The sequence below is a fragment of the Oenanthe melanoleuca genome, chromosome 5 (genome assembly GCF_029582105.1).
Source record: "Oenanthe melanoleuca isolate GR-GAL-2019-014 chromosome 5, OMel1.0, whole genome shotgun sequence".
In the NCBI taxonomy this organism is placed as follows: domain Eukaryota; kingdom Metazoa; phylum Chordata; class Aves; order Passeriformes; family Muscicapidae; genus Oenanthe; species Oenanthe melanoleuca.
Genome location: NC_079339.1, coordinates 2,089,911 through 2,106,711, shown reverse-complemented (window position 1 = coordinate 2,106,711; position 16,801 = coordinate 2,089,911). Strand labels below are relative to the sequence as shown.

The 16,801-nt window shown below is 44.4% G+C and overlaps 2 protein-coding genes across 2 annotated transcripts in view; one reads left to right on the top strand and one right to left on the bottom strand.

Annotated features, from left to right (window-relative positions):
* Window positions 1-614: 614 nt before the first annotated feature.
* Window positions 615-14,608, top strand: TCP11L1 (t-complex 11 like 1). Its single transcript, XM_056493918.1, has 10 exons — window positions 615-712; window positions 3,619-3,784; window positions 5,890-6,022; window positions 7,258-7,378; window positions 8,047-8,267; window positions 9,294-9,430; window positions 9,861-10,054; window positions 10,373-10,554; window positions 11,147-11,319; window positions 11,520-14,608. Exons 2-10 carry the CDS (start codon window positions 3,631-3,633, stop codon window positions 11,753-11,755), a joined length of 1,551 nt encoding a protein of 516 aa, XP_056349893.1. The 5' UTR covers window positions 615-712; window positions 3,619-3,630; the 3' UTR covers window positions 11,756-14,608.
* Window positions 14,609-14,610: 2 nt separating this feature from the next.
* The window catches only part of CSTF3 (cleavage stimulation factor subunit 3), a 36,570-nt gene continuing 34,379 nt past the window's right edge, over window positions 14,611-16,801 (bottom strand). The window contains exons 17-19 of the mRNA XM_056493917.1: window positions 16,395-16,489; window positions 16,204-16,264; window positions 14,611-15,316 (exon numbers count right to left, since the gene is read on the bottom strand). Coding sequence (XP_056349892.1) covers window positions 15,114-15,316; window positions 16,204-16,264; window positions 16,395-16,489 — 359 coding nt within the window. The 3' untranslated portion in view covers window positions 14,611-15,113. The remainder of the gene's footprint in view (window positions 15,317-16,203; window positions 16,265-16,394; window positions 16,490-16,801) is intronic.

Below are 16,801 nucleotides of genomic sequence, written 5' to 3'. Positions count from 1 at the left end.
GCCCCTCAGCCCGGGCCGAGCCCCACTCCTCGCTCGGCTGCCCCTCAGCCCGGGCCGTGCCCTGCTCCTCACTCGACCGCCCCTCAGCCTGGGCCGAGCCCTGCTCCTCACTCGGCTGCCCCTCAGCCCGGGCCGTGCCCTGCTCCTCACTCGGCTGCCCCTCAGCCTGGGCCGAGCCCTGCTCCTCACTCGGCTGCCCCTCAGCCTGGGCCGAGCCCTGCTCCTCACTCGGCTGCCCCTCAGCCTGGGCCGAGCCCTGCTCCTCACTCGGCCGCCCCTCAGCCCGGACCGAGCCCCGCTCCTCGCTCGGGTTCCCGGGGACAGCGGCCCCTCATCCCAGGCCGAGCCCCGCTCCTCGCTCGGGTTCCCGGGGACAGCGCTCCCTCAGCCCGGGCCAAGCCCCGCTCCTCGCTCGGGTTCCCGGGGACAGCGGCCCCTCAGCCCGGGCCGAGCCCCGCTCCTCGCTCGGGTTCCCGGGGACAGCGGCCCCTCAGCCCGGGCCGAGCCCCGCTCCTCGCTCGGGTTCCCGGGGACAGCGCTCCCTCAGCCGCCCCGCCCGGGCCGAGCCGCTCCGGCGGGCTGGCCGGCCCTCGCCCCGCCCCGGGCCCGCCCTGCGCTGGGGCTGCGGCGCCGGCCCAGCCCCGCTCGCTCCGCGCCGCACGAGGGGCCGGGCCCGTGCGAGCCGGCGGCCGCGGCGGCTGCTGCGAGGGCGGTAAGGCGGGGCGGCCCGGCCGGGCACGGCCCGCGGCGGAGGGCGGAGGTGGCGGGCAGGGCAGGGCAGGGCAGGGCCGGGCGGGCTCGGCTCCGGTTCCCCCCGTTCGGCCCAGCCCCCCGTAGGCCATTGCTGAGCCCCGGGCCTTGCGGAGGGGAAGCGTGGCCGGAGCGGCCGCGCTGCTGCGGGCCCTGGGGATGGGGACGGTGCCCTGTGTGCTCCCGGCAGTGAGGGACCGGGAGGGCCTCACAGCGGGGAAACAGCGGGATTTCACAGCATCCCTTCTGATTTGTGAGAGGGACGGGCTGCTGGTGGGTTACAAGGGAAGTAGGCTGTGATGCAGCGGTGGACAGAGCTCAGAGAAGCAGCTGCTGTTTGTTGGGGCCGGAGGTTAGGGGAGCTGCCTCTTCCAGCGGGAGCTCCAAATTGTGTGTGTGTGTGCTCCAGGGAAGCACCATGAAGTTTATTTAGTGCTTCACGTGCTTTGAGGACCTGTAAAGCTGTGGAAAACGTTTTGTTTCAATTTTAATTCGTTTTTCTCTTGCGCTTCTGTTTTCATTAAAAATAAATGCAAGGAAAGTGCCAAGATGTAGACTTTGCTCTATTAAGAGTCAGAATTGTTTCTGTGAAAGGAAGGGTGATGATGATGATGCTTCTGGAAGAGGTATTGTCAAGCTTGTTTACCCAGTGGAAAGAGGATATGTTCTAGATGTGTTCTGGCAATAATAGCAGTAATCCATCAGAAAAGAGTAGACTATTGCAAGCTAAACAACTAAACCAACAAGTGTGCCTGTTTACCTCATCTGCTGAACAGCATTTGGTAGAATGGCCCAGGAGTTCTATAATACCTGCCTAGCATAGCTGAAATAGGATTTTTCTAAAGCAAATGGTAATTAAATGAAACTTGGGCTGGGTTTGAGACTGTAGCTCTTGAGCTGCCGTTTTGTGGTAGGAATGATGGCAAAGCTGGGGTAGGAATCACCAGACTGATGGTCTTGTCCCTGTCATTTATCTTCTGTGAGTCCTCAGGCAGCTGAACTGAAAGCTCAGTTTCCCCTCTGTAAGTGAGCTTTGTTATATTTCTCTGCTTTTCTCAGGGCAGTGAGGATAAAGTGCAGTGGGAGATTGCAAGGCTCCAGGAAGTGTTGTGTGCATCAAAGACTTAAGTGGGGCTTGGTTGAGTCATCTTTGTGGCTCAGATTTGACTTCAGAGGATGCTTTGTAGAAGAGAATGGATGGGAAGAACGACCATCTAGTCTGGAATGAATGTGGAAGTCTTTGTGATAATGCTTTTATCCTAGCCAAAATCAACAACAGGTTTCTCTCTTTAACCTGTCTTATTTTATATTTTGTATTTTATATTGCAATGGTTGCTATGTTCTTCTCTGTGAACCTTTATTAACAGAGCTCCTCATCCTCCATCTAGAGGTGCAGTGAGTCTAACAGTACCTGTACTGATGCCTGGGTGTTCTCCTGTGCCATTCATCCCGAGCTTTTCATGCTGTTTTCTCTTCTAAAATAGAAATGACACAGTGCTGTGGGCAAGTGTTGCATGCTGTTGTCTCTCATGCATCAAGCAAGATGATGATCCTGAGTCATTGCTGTGGAGCAAAACTGTTCCTTACATGCCCTGAGCTTTCCATCTGTCCTGAGGAATCACATTGTGCAATCAATTTAAGCACTGGTGGAGCAGGCTTAGTTATTACAGCTGTTGTATGGAAATAAATCTCAGTGCTGCATTTTGTATTTCTTCACTGTTGCTTGCTTCTGCTGCATCCTCTTCAGTGCAGTTTCTGATGCTGTATTTTCTCTCAGTAGCTGTGGGGTGCCTCTGAAAAGTCTCTCTTGCTGAGAACTTGGTTTATTTTAAAATGTGAAAGTGGGGATGGTGGGATACTAGGGGAAAGAGGAAGTTGTTGTTTTTCCAGGAGCTTTCTTTTATTTTGAAAGCAGACTCTTCCTGATTCCCACTTCACAGAACATCTAAGTTATTTAATTTAGAGACATCATATGCTCTCAAAGAGATCTCTGTAAAATTAAAGCCTGAGCAGCAGCTTCCTGCATGACAGTTTTCAGTGGTGGATGTAGAAATTAGATTCTTTATAAGGAAATCTGAGAATGAAAAGTAAAGATAAGGAACAGTGAGACTTGGTTTTCTACTGGTCATTTTTTCAGTGTAACTTTGGGTACACTGCAGGTATCTGCAATGTGATATAAATATCCTTTAATATGTAATGTCTAATAAACAAGGATTTTAATTGCTGTAACTGTTCTTTACTGTCTCAGTTGAAAAACCTGAACAACTGTGATGTTTTATGCACAAATCAGGACTCTTGAATGTAATGAAAATATGGGAATAGAATTTTATATTAATTTCTCTGTAGCTCTTTTGCTGCTTATTAATGCTTTTGGATGGCTCAGAGGGAAGTTTTTGAGTTGTGAGCATTTGGGGCAGACCATAGTTCAGGAAGATTTATTGCTGTGTAGTAAGGAAATGTTGCCTCATAATCTTTTGTAAAACATGTTTGTAATATTGTTCTGAAGGTGTTTTTCATGGTTCTCTTAAAAGCAAGAAAGCAGTGCTAGGAAAGAAAACAATGTCTTTTTCTCTCATCTGTATCATTATAGCAAGGGAAGAGTTTGAGATTTTTGAGAACTGACTAGGATTGCAGATTAAATAAATGGTAGCTGTGTTGAAAGCATCCCATTTTGTGGAAGATGGGAAGTGAGTCACTGAGTCCAGGTCCCCTGCCATTATGGGGATGACATCATATATCTCTTCATAAGAATTCTTTCATTCTTAATTTTTTTTCTTAATCAAGAGGGCTCCTGGTGATGTTTACCCACTCAGCCATGTCAGAAAACATTTATTCATTCCCTTTTCCATATTTTTTCTCTTTGTAAAGAACCATCTGAAAATGTCTCAGAATCCTGACAAGCTAAATTCAAGTGAAGAAAAGTTGAGTGGTTTGGAGGATGATCAGGAGGAGAACTTGGACAACTCGGATCGGTCTGTCCGAAAAAGAATACGACAGAGTGCTCCAGGGTCACACAGAGATGAGACACCAAAGTGTAAGTGAAATAAAATAAGCAAAAAATGGTCAATTCTGTAATTGTTGTTGGAGGCAATCCTAGTGTTTTAAAGCATTCTGTGCAATTTGGTCTTGCAATTGAATACAGAGTGACTCTTGATGATATGCCTTGAAACTGTAACACTTCTCTCCCCGTTTTCTTTTTGTTTTCCTAATTGTACACACAGCTTGTACATTTTCTTAATTGTGCACAATGACCATGTTGCTCTGAGCCACATATATCCTAAATATCCTGGTGTGTTTGTGCTCTTGGAGTGAATTAACACCAGCCCAGTGTGTTCCAGCTGAACTGACTCTGCTGTTTGCCTTATCAGCTGAACCTTCTGTGTTGCTGCAGCCCCTGTTCCTACTGCAGGGCAGAAAGAGCTGTTATCAACAAAGGGATGTCCTGGCAGCCCCCTCACAAAATAGATGGAAAGTTGTGTATTTAATCTTAAGATTACTTCCATGTGAGCAGGACTGCATATTTTTCCTAAGGCATATTTTTTCTTTGCCATTCTGCTTTTAACATGAAGGTGCAAATTCAAATATGGGAGTCAATATTTCTGGCAAATCTGTAGATAAAACCAAGGGGAAGTTTTCTGGCTCCAGGGATTCAATTCAAAGAAGCAGAAGTGCTCAGGGTTTTAAATTTCTGTAGGGAGTGGCTCAGCAGTAAGGTGTTTGTTGCATTCTTTTTATTTTTTAATTGTGTTTGTTATGACTTGAGGTTTAGGGTGGTGTTACTCAGAGGAGATGTTCTGGGGGAGTTTCTGTTCCTGTGCCTTGCTGGGTGCCTGGTAGGAAATGGGATGTTTGTATGGAGAGGGACTCTGAACACAATGGAAGTAAAAATCATGGCACAGTCTAGCACAAGAAGTGGTTTGGTCTCAAGCCCTTCCCTCGTGTAAGGGAGCAGGTATGGGAATGAAGGGATGTGATTTAGGAGCAAGCTCTGGCCAATGAAAGAGTCTTAGCTCTCTCCACTGCTGGAGTGAAGTCATTTGGCACTCAGACAAGAGCACTGTGAGCTTTGCTGTCTGCTGGTTCTCAGAATATCAATCCTTGCTGTGTTCCCAGAGTCACTATGCAAGGTTAAGTGTGGGAAGCTCCAAGCAGAAGGAAATAAAGATTTAGGAGGGTTGCATGAAAAGAGCAAGTTATTAATGAAAAATGAGCACACTGAAACCCAGCTGTATGAGCTCAGCTCTCCATGGCAGACAAGTGATGGACACTTACTTTTGAAAGACCTATGTAATTACTTAAGTCAAATCAACATTATCAGATGAGGTGGTCATAATTGTTTGACTGAAACATTTCTCTGGGAGCCCAGCCTGTGAAGATCCCTGCTTGGTTTCTTTCACTTTGGGATTAGTATGTTGCTCCTATGCCTGGACTGTAGCTGAAGTGGACAAATGGAATGGATCCATCAGGGCACCAACTCTTTCACTAACCCAGGGCCCAGTTTGAGGCTGCTAGCCCATCCTGGTCAGTCCCAAATACCTGCCAGGGGATGAGCTCTTAAGCATTGCTGCTGCCACTGCTGCTGCTGCTGCTGTTCTCTGTTGTTTGGGTGATTGCCTCTGGGGGGGGAAAAAAAAAGAGTTTGGAGGAGTGCCATTTGCATTGGAAGTAGTGGTTTGCTGCTGCTTAACAGTGATGGGGATTGTTTGTTGACTGCTTTAATGATGAAATCACTTCCTTATAAAACTGAAATGGCAATATCTGCACAATACTTGTGGAAGTAGTATGGTGAAAATACTGCTATTTGTAATTATTTCTTCCTACAGCATAGAGAAAGATGCCAAGATGCTATTAAGCCATCTTAAAGAAGTATTGGTTTGTGTGGGGGGTTTTGTTTGGAGATGGTTTTTAAAAGAGTGTGATACTGAGCCCAGAATATCAACTGGGATCCACTCCTTGTTTTTTGAAATATCCAAACCTGTGTCATCCCCCAGATGGGAAAGGAGGGGAAGGAAAGGAGAAAAATCTTCAGCGGATGCTGTGATTTGACCCTGTGTTCTGTCAATAAGGTGGAAAGGGTCCAAAAGACTCTTTCTGCAGGCTTCTGTTGGGAGCTGTCTGACAGTGTAATTGATGTTGCAGCCAGTCCCTCCCGGCCTGTGTCCATAGAAGAGCTCATGGAGACAGCAAAGGGAGTCACCAACATGGCACTGGCACATGAAATTGTGGTGAATGGGGACTTCCAGATAAAACCAGCTGAACTGCCAGAACACAGGTGAGGCTGGTACCAGATAGGTACCTAAATAAAGTTGTGTTTGTAGAACTGCAGAGCAGCTCTTGGGGATCAGGTAAAGGCTCTGGCTGGTGTCTGGTCTGGCAGTGCCTGGGAGGAGGTGGGAAAGAGTATAAGAAGGTGGTACCTGTGCAGTTCTGCTTCCCCAGGTGTGTGTGTGTGTGTGAAAGGTGAACCTCTTGGATTAACTGGACATGTGTGCTGCAAATCCCAGACTGCTGTGGTTTCTGCTGTGTCCCCTTGCTCCAGGACTCTGAGCCTTCCCAGTGCCCCAGTCTGGCTGCAGATGTAGGGAGTGCTTTTAGCAATTTTTAAGCTTTCACTGCCTGTGGGAATGAGATAAAACTGATTATTTTAGCTTTTCCTGTCTGTTTCTTTAGGGGTATTTTGGGAAGAGATCCCTGTGTTTTATTAGGTTAGTCCTTGCTCCTTTCAGATTTGAAGCCTTTCCTTTGTATGAGTCTACAGTAATTGTGTGCCCTGCTGAGAGGGGAGAGGGAGAGCAGAGGAAGCTTCATCTTCTGTTCCTTGTCCCACACACACAGCCAGGTGTGGCTGACAGCCTCCTGGCTTGGTTTGGGAAAAGGGATGCATATTCCATGGAAGGAACTTGGTCCCCATTGTGGCCAGTGTTGAAGTTACACCTGGTGTGAACAGGAACTGTCTGTATTTTGAATTAGGAATTGGTACTGAAGCAGTGGAATTCATTTGTTTTTTATACAAGCTGGTCTGGGCCCTTATCTCAGAGTAGGTGAAATATTTAATGTAGTGAAACAGAAGATTTTGTGTCAGGGAGTTACTTAATTTCTGCTAGGTTTACTAATGAATTTTATGTAGTGGAGTTTATTTTACTTAGTGGGGCCTTTAAAAGGAGCATGAACACTGGTCTTTCGAAGATAAAATATAATTTTTGCCATTTTTGTTTTCTTCCAGTTATCTAGATGTAGGATGTGATAAATACTTGAAGGATTTTAATTTGCAGCCCCCTTTGCTTATGTGTGTTACCTTGTATCAGGACATAAGCCATTCCAAACTCTGTGTCCAGTTTTTCTTGCTTTTCTGAGTAACTTTAAATAGCAGATCTCTGTTAATCATCATATAGTTATTATTGCATTATATTCATATTATTTCATGCTGTGCTTCAGGAGCTGCAGGTTATCTTTGTAAGGTATCATATCAGAGACCAGTATCATTCTTTTTAACATGTTTATTCACAGCTTAGAGAAGAAAGTCAGAGATATTGTGCATAAAGCTTTCTGGGATTGTCTGGAAGCTCAGCTAAAGGATGACCCCCCGACATATGATCATGCAATTAAGCTGTTGGGAGAAATTAAAGAGGTAAGATGATGTGATATGAAGGGAAGTGATTAAATTTGAGTAGCTGCACTGATACAAATGAGCAAAAGTGGTTGGAGTTTGGCTTTTCATAAAAAGTCCTCATGTTCTTTTTCATTACTGTGAACATACACAAGTTGTATAATCCTAGAGGAGAAATGTGAATATAAAACCAAATGCACAAAACCATGTAAGGTGGTTAACAGGTAAGCAATACCAGTTCCATAATTCCAAGCTTCCTTTATGTTATGGCACTGGTATTAGTTATGAAATCTGTGAGATGCTCCAACACTGGGCTGGTAAAACCAGCTTTTACACAACAGATCTGTGCCACAGAGGATTTACTTCTTAGTAACTTCAGTATCACACAGTGTGAGGTGAAACATTGGGAGTTGGTGAGTGGTAGTTAAAGAAATTAAAAATAAAAAAAAAGATAAATTCAGTGATTTAGTTCTTTAGATAAGAATCCTTGGTAGTGTTCAAGGCCAGGTTGGATGGGGCATTAAGCAAACTGGTTTAGTTGGCAGAGGTCTAGGTGATCTTTAAGGTCTCTCCTGACCCAAACCATTCCAGGATTCTCTAATTCTGTAAGAGGTGGTTCAGTAACTGTTTTGATCCTTGTAGTCTTTGATATGTAGAACTAATGCACTGTTAAAAACTTTCCATTTCAGAGTCTTCTGTCTTTCTTGTTGCCTGGTCATACTAGACTGAGAAGCCAGATTACAGAAGTTCTTGACCTGGATTTGATAAAACAGGAGGCAGAGAATGGGGCCCTTGACATTTCTAAGTTGGTCAAATTTGTTATTGGGATGATGGGGACTCTCTGTGCTCCAGCTCGAGATGAAGACATTAAGAAACTGAAAGATATTAATGAAATAGTTCCTCTTTTCAGGTACTGGAATGTGTTTATTAGTCACATTCAGAGTCCCTTAAATAATTTTAGAGGTTGGTGGGGGGCAGCTTGCAACTCCTAGGGAAAAGGGAAAAGAATATAGCTGTGGGTGTGAAGGGGAGAGATGCTCCAAGAGTCATTAACAAGGACCATCTCTGATCTGGTGAGTTGGAGTGTTTGTCTGGCTCCTGCATGTCACTGAAGGACTTTGCTTAAATGTCAAATGCAAATAAGCTTTAAGGTGGCAGATGAGCAGTCAGTTTGTATCAGAATTGAATGTCAACAGCAGAAGGTGAAAAAAGCACACAGGAGCTTAGGGGGAAAACATTACTGGTTTCCAGCCAGTTTGTTCTTTCCTTCCAGTTTGAGCTCTCTTCACCCCACTCCCTGTGCAATTCCCTGTCAGTTCTAAAGGGAATGTGTGTGTTCCACATCTGGGAGCATCCAGGCTTCTGCTTTGCCACCACATTCTCAGTGGAGCAGCTCAAGGTCTCAATAATTGGGAGAAGCTTCATTAACCATGCTGTTTTCTAATTTGAAAAGCTTCCAGGAGTTCAGGACAGACTTGGCAGAAATATTGCCAGCAGGAATTAGGTTGCTTTGAAATTAAGGTGTTTTTCTTTGGTGTTTGTTTGGTTTTTCTTTTTTGCCCCTTGGGTCTGATTATTCACTTCCCACTGAGGCTGGCTTTCCAGGCTGCCAACAGTCAACAAGCTTGGAAACCCAGATGTCTTTCCATATACAATATTGCACATCCTGGGAGATAAAATCTATGGAGCTAGAGAAGTTAATTCCATGGAGGCTTTTTTACAGGAGGGCAAGATTTGTTTCCCACTTGGAAGAGGCACATGCATGCATGTACATGCTTGCTCCAGCTTTCTCTGTCTCATGCTCTGAAGTTGTTAAGCTGTTACTGTTTCCCATGCATGTTTTTGCTCTTTCCTTAGACAATCTGTAATAAATCTTGTAAACAGCACCTCTGAAAGATCTGCAGCCTTGAATAACTTTTTCTGTTTGTTTGTTTAGAGCAATTTTCTCTGTATTAGACCTAATGAAAATGGATATGGCAAACTTCGCTGTCAGTAGTATTAGGCCAAAATTAATGCAGCAGTCTGCTGAATATGAAAGAAAGAAGTTTCAGGAGTTTCTTGAGAAACAGCCAAGTATGACTTTGTTCCTTTCTTTCTTTCTTCCCCTCTGACCTCCCAGTAAACTGCGTGTCTTTGCTTGTAGATCATGAAAAGAACTCAAATATTTTTATAAGTTCTAGAACTCATATGGTAAATGACAGCTTGTGCCCCAACACTATGGTTAGAAAAAATCTGCCAGAGCAATAGTTCTGCCCTTGGTACATTCAGTTTAATTTCAATACAGTGTAGGGCATGATTACCCAGCATCATCTCACTCTGATTTCCTGTAGCTGTGTGGTTTTGTTTTAGATGTTTTGCTTGATGCAATAAATGAAATGCATGTCATACCTGATATCATGGGCATTAGTCACAGTAACTAATGGGATTGTTTGGAAATTATTGGTGGAAAAACTGACTTTGAAAAGGAATTTTCTTAACAAGACTTTTTCCCCTGCTCTTCCAGATTCTTTAGACCTTGTCACAAAGTGGTTGCAAGAAGCAGCAGATGATCTTGCAAAGCTGGGACACGAAATGTTGTCTCCCCACTGTGGTGATGGTGCCACTGGTGGAGCTTCTGCCTTGTCCTTCACTGCTGTACAAAATCAGGCCTATCTGAAGCTGCTGAAGTGGGATCACATGAACAGGCCTTTTCCAGAAGTAGGTATCTAACAGAAAAATTGGTTCTGTGCTTGTTCCACTCCTCTTTTCCCAGGACACAGCAGAAGTTGTTTGGATTTGTAGCCTTACAACACGTACAGTGCTGAACCATAGATCTCTGATTGGGAGATCTGGCAGCTCTAACAGGTGCTTGTCTTTGAGTGCTGAAACCTGCTTAGCTGGAAAAGGGGAGTCAATGCTTTTCACTGTGCTCCTGGTGCTGGCCTGCTGTTCCTGTGCCTTTGTGCTGTATCCCAGTGTCCCTTCCCAGCCCTGCAGTCTGACTCCATGCTGTGCTGGCTCCCTCCCTCCTTGCAGACGGTGCTCATGGACCAGACACGTTTCCTGGAGATCCAGCTGGAGCTGGAGCAGCTGCTGGTGGTGGGGACAGTGCTGCTGGTCACCTTCAGTGCAGCAGGGCCAGCCCTCATCGATGTGCCTGGGTTCGCTGAGAAAATCAAAACCATCGTCAAGGTGCTGCTGACAGGAATGCACCTCCCGTGAGTATGGCACAGTCCTGCTCTGTCACCCTGGGGGATGAGCATCTTTCTGGCCTGGGACTGCAGGAAGTGCAGAGGAGGTGGTGAGGGCTTTCTGGGATCCCAGGCTGACAGTTTTTGTTCAGCTTACTCACACAGAGCTGTCTTGTCTTGCTCTGCTCTTCCATGATTTGTACAAGCTGCTTTTTTCAGACTGTTTTTCACAGGAGAGTGCCAGCAGCTGCCCCTGCTCAGAGTTTGGGCCAGACTCCCCAAAAACCTGAGTGTGGCACAGTGAGCTGTCTGCAGATTTAGTGGTTACTCTACACCTACAGGTTTTGCTTTAGTCAGAGCTGTCCTCAGGCTGAAAGTCAGCTCTTATGTGTATGGGTTGTTCAGGCTTGAAGTCTTGAATGCTCTCCTACTTCCTTGCTTTAGATCTCAGCTTCATTTTCCATGTATATTTCATATATATAATTGTATTAATCTTTGTAATTGGCATTACACCTTTCCACTACATTTGATAAATAAGGCAACTCTAGTGGAATGGTTTATTTTCAAGTGGGAAAACAGTGAGTAGCTAATGCAGTCATGGTGTACCTCATGTCTCTAGCTCCTTTAACCTGAAGGAATCCCTGGCCAGTGTGGGTGAGAAGGTGTGTGCTGAAGTGAACAGCTGCCTCTCCCAGCATGGCTTCACCCCATTCTCAGCTGAGAGAGAGGCTGTGCTGAAGGGACAGATCCAGGCAGTGGCCAGCCCAGATAACTCCATCTGCAAGCTCATAGGTAGGTCTGCAGGGTGCTCTGCTCTCCCTGCCTGTGCAGCTGGGCTGGGGGATGTGCAGGCCTCCTCTTTCTGGGTTGTTTCCATGTTGTCTTTCCAACCTGCTGACCATTTTCAGGCTTGTTGCATTTTTCATGAGGTTATGCTGTTTCTAATTCATAGTTTCTTTTGAAAACAAACCAAACCCATTTTTTCCCCCCAGATTCTCGAATTCAAAAGTTTCTGGAGAATTATCTTGCATCCAGTCACCAGAAATCATTGCCTGCCATTCCTGGAGGATTAGGCCCTATTCAGAGGGAGCTGGAGGAGATTGCTGCCAAGTACATTCGACTTGTCAACTACAACAGAATGGTCTTCAGCCCTTACTATGATGCAGTCCTTGGCAAAATACTGACTAAGGAAGAATCCCAAATTGTAGGGAAGTCAGAAGAATCATAAAACCAGTCTGTGTGCTACCAATACAGTATTGTCAGCTATTAAATAAAACTTGTACCAATATTTGTCTAGGAGAGCAGCTTTCCATGTAAATACTAGTTCCTTTTAACCCATGAGTGGTGATTGATGAAGGGAAATACAGGAGATGCAAAAAGGTTTCTGAGGTAAAAAAGTGAGAGGTGCATTTCTAATATAATTATGCAACCTGGGGGGATATCACAGGAGTTTTCTGGCTGCAATTTTTAGATTTTTGAGCTGATGATAGGTAGGGCAAGTTTAAGAACAAAACTTTGTATTTAAGTGGCTCATTTTAGGGCATTTAACTCTTAATTTACAGTGAACTTAGTTTAATTTATCCACAGCTGATTAGTAATGGTTCTTCCCAGAGGGGGTGATTAGGTTTTTTAATCAATCTAACTTTAAAGAATTAAAAAAGCTAAAATTATAAAGAACTTTATCAGACAAAACACCAAGCCAAGCAGCACTTTACTGTAACATTATGGTGAGTATGGTAGGCTTACTAGTTTTTTCTGTATTTTACTGCATTTTAATAGCATTTTTTTGCTGTTTACCTGCAGATGTTACAAAACATAATATATTTTTGTAGCAAATTTTCTGGTTATTGGGTAACTGTCCTCTGCTATGTACAGTACTCCCAGAGGTGGCAATCTTATAGATTGCAGCTGTATTTATATCTTGTAAAGATTTCAGAAAGGGCAGAGCTAAAATGTTTTGATAAAAGTGGCATTTCTTACCTTTTTTTCCTAGTAATTTACTCCTTTTTAGGTGAAATACTAAAATTTTAAAGTAAATTGTCATTTGCAGAAGGTGGATTTACAGTGTGAAACTTTTGGCTGAAACTTTTGGGTTTTTTTAAAAACTACAGCAGGAGATGGTTGCATATTCAATCATGTCTTCAAAAATATCCAGGAAGTGTAGAGCACTGTGGGCAGTATAAGTGATTTCAATGTACTGTGAGATGTGAATGGTTTGATGTTAGTTTGAATATACAGGGAATATTTTAGTAGATTTTTTTCACTTTGTAGAGGTGTTTTTGAAACTTAGAATATTTGTAGGTCTTGAATTTAATGATCTATGTGTTGTATAGAGGAGAAGAGCCCACTGATCTTACATTGCAATCTCAGGCTCAGCTGGGAGGTAAGTGGAATTTTCCTCTGGTTGAGCACAACAGTGTATTACAGTAATCAATATTTGATGGTTTTATGAAAGCAAAGTTTGTAGTTAAACACAGTAAGTGGCCCAAGTATGCAGTTGTCCAAACCAGAATGTGCTATCTTTAAAAAAACAGCCAACAAGGTATGTGAAATAAATAAATAAAAGGGTCTTTGTATTGCCAACAGGCAGGTTAATTTAAGAATCAGCCAAAGTAACAGAACTTGTAGAAGCACTTGATTATGATCCACTGTTGATGCCTCCCTTTCCAGTTTCCTTTGAGTATCAGTGTGGGTAAAGCTGCACCAACTTTGTGTTTGGAGAGGGATGGAAGAAATAAGACCTTTTTTTTAATATTAGCCTATGCAACTCTAAACCAAATCTTTTCTCATTCATTGCAAACCCCCTTCCCCAAGGGAAAAACCCAGCAAAGCCCTGGGAGAGTTCATCAGCTCAGACAAGTGATTCTTCTCTTGGCCAAATGTACTCAGCCAGCAAAATGAATGTCTGTCTTTGAATCCTTCTACGAGAACTCAAAATTGAGTTGGTTAGCCAGAAAAAAAGGGTCTGTTTCATTGTTTGGATCATGGTGAGACAGGTGCCTAGAAAAGCCCTTGAAAGGTGTGTGGCTGATGGCAGAGTGAAGGGCACTGCTTTACAGGGGACAAAATCCTAATTGAGGAGGTGGCTGCTCCCAGGGCTGGGATTCAGGATTGAGGGCCATGAGGGCTCCTGCATGGCAGGGACTGTGCTGCCACCACTGCTTTACTTGCAGGGTGCACACAGGGATCCCATCTCCTCTCAGGAGGGGTTTCATCCTGAGCCTTCATGTAGCAGAAAAACCCTGGGATGAGGGAACAGAGGGCAGTACTCACCTGTGGCTCCACTCTCACCTCCAGGGCCCACACAGAAAGGAACAAATGCTCCTGGCACAGGAGCTGGGGCCTTTCAGCAGGAAAGATCCAAGGGAGCTGCAGTAAATGCCCACAAAGCAAGGTAATGATTCTCCCAGGTTGTTCTTCTTAAGGAGAGTGTTTGGCAAAACAGTTTCTCTACATCCTCTCTAAAAGAAACAGGGAGATGCAACTGAGTGGCAGAGCAAGGAGGACATTCCAGGCTGGCTGGGGCCAGCCCCATCTCCCTGTGCAGGTGCTGCTTCACCCCTGGCAGAGAGGAGCCCTGGCTCAGTGGGAATGTCTCATTTGCCCCAGGCTCTGTCCTGAAGGCCAAGGGGTTCTTAGGATCCTATCAGAGTGCAATTCCAAACAGCCAATTCCAAGGGAAAAGCTGAAGTACACATAGAAACTGCTTGGAAAGCTCACATAGTGTTTTTTTAGCTTGTTTGAAGATAACAAGTGCAACGATGTAGCTGATAATTAACATTTAGCTTTGTGCATTACATGGAAGAGCAGTGCAGGTATCCAGGACCAGGCTGTGTGAGCCAGTGCTGCTGGGCTACCCACATGGAACTGAGTTAGCCTCAGGATGCTGTCTTCTTCAAACAGTCCTGGAATTACAAGCCAAAGTGTGCTGTATCCTCTAGAAAATGGAAGCCAAGCTCATTCTAATATGTATGCTCTGATCAATTTCCTGTGATGGTATAATCAGCATTGCTTTTGAAGTGGCTGAGTAATATTTAAGAAGTACCTTGTTGTGTTTGAATAAAACTAGAATGAGGCATGATGTTATGGATATCCTTTTATTTTAAAGGAATGTTTTTTTGTTGTTGTTTCTTTTTTTAATTTTCAACTACAAAACAGATTCCTTACATTCTGCCATAAATAAAAACGAACAATAAGGCAGGACACTACATGAACAAACTGAGAACAACTGTTTTCCAGAAAATGTGAATTAAAAATGCTTCACAAGTATAAGCCATCCAGTTTTTAAAATAAAACTGTTGAAAACCCACAAGAGTTCAAGTGGTAGATGTGTACACCCTCGGAGAACAAAATACAGTTTTGACATTTTGCACTTTTGGTTTTGAAAACCGAGTTTTGTTCAGAGCACATTCTAAGGTTGTTCGGGCTGTTTTCAGATCAAGAACCATATGGGAGAAGAGGCACCACAGTAACAAAACCATTTTCAAGGATTTTTTTGTTTGCAGCTGTCCCTTTTAAATGCTTGACTTTTAAGAGACTGATTCAATGCAAGTCTTTGTCTGTCACAGCAGAACTCCCAGCTTGTTTCACCGGATTCTCTTTTGCTGTCGTGCTCTGTAAATGTCATGTACAGGGGGAACTACAGATCCTTTCTCCTCGTCGTCATCAGAATCCTCATGTGATCTCTTCACAGCCTTGTTGAGAATGGTGTTGTTTTCCACAGGTCCATTGCCTTCCACTGCTATTTCAGGCAGGCCACCAGTGATTATCCTTACAGCTTCATCAACAGCTTCAGAGAGAGACACAGAACTCAGTGTGTGACACTCAGCCCTGACAGCAGCCACACCCCAGAGACACTTCTGCCCTGTTCTACAAGTATTAGGGTCTGGCTGTCTGAAACCCTCAGCTGTGGTGAACACCAGTTATAAAGGAAATGCTGCTGCTCCAGCTCCAGCCCTCCCTTTATGCAGCAATTGAGGTCATTTGAGAGCTTCAATAAAACAGGAAGGCCTTTTGGGAATCAGGGTAACTAGTTCATGATTCACCAGAAAGGCTGCAGAGCAAGTCAGTTTCTGCTTCTCAACAGAGGAAGCCTCAAAAATACCCTGTATAATTTAAATAGGTATTTTAGTTTCACTCAAAGAAATTAAATCCTACATTTCTCCTCTGTGATCATTTTTTTCTCCTTAAACAAGGGGAGGTGAAGAGTACTATATTCTCATCTGCTGTAGGATCTGTGCTGTTTCTCTGTTCCAGAACTCTCCTTCTTTGCAGGAGCTCAGAAAGCACTGCCTGCCCAGGAACTGCAACAATGTGCACTCAGAGTTATCCCCACCAATGACCCCACCCTGCTGCAAATTTGTAATTTCACATCACAGCTGCAATGCTGCTGGCAATGTTGCCTTTAAAGGGTATTCCCAAAATCTTAATTTCTTTATTTCAGTTGATACCACCAACATATTAAAAAGCAGCTGATGATTTGCAGTTTTTGGACTTTTTGTTACCTCCCTCCAGGTAAATGTGCAAACATCTCTATGCAGATTCCAGCCCAAGCTCTGCTCTTAAACACTAATTACAATCTGTAAATGAGGTCTGGGTTTTAGGCAGCAATATCCATATGTAAACCCAAGCCTTATGCAGCACTAGCACAGCCTCCAGAGAGGACAAGTGACTTACTGTCTGGCAGTTTGCATCTTCTGAATATCTCCATGAGCTCATCCACTTGAACAAAGGGACCCTGAGTTGTCACCAAAGAAAAAACCAAAGTTTAGAAGGTTATATTCAATAGAGTGATCTACACTGTGGTTCTGTCATGACAGAATGCCTTCCACAGTTTTCTGAAATGTTCAGAGTTCTTTAAAACAAACCTGAAAACAAATAGGAGGTGGTAGGAGCTTCATGAGAACTACAGCTGCTGGTGGAACAGGAAATACCCCACCTGGGACAGGATGTAAACCTGGAGCTGTGGGGAGAAAAGCTGGGTGAAGCCAGTGCAAGGCAGCTGGACCAGAGCTGCTTTTCACTGCATTGTTATTTGATACAAGTAATTAGTGCCCTGTCCCCTTTTCCTCTGCTAATTCCATATTGTTCCCTCAGCCATCTGCTCTGTGAGCAGTGTGTGTAACAGCTTATTACCACTGACCAGACCCCAAACTCCTTGTACTTATTTCCATGTGATCTTGGCATTAATTAAAACACACATGCCTTTAGCAACCCAGTGAAATGACAGCCTGGGAGTTAAGTACAGGTTTGGATGACTGAGGAGCAGGAAAGC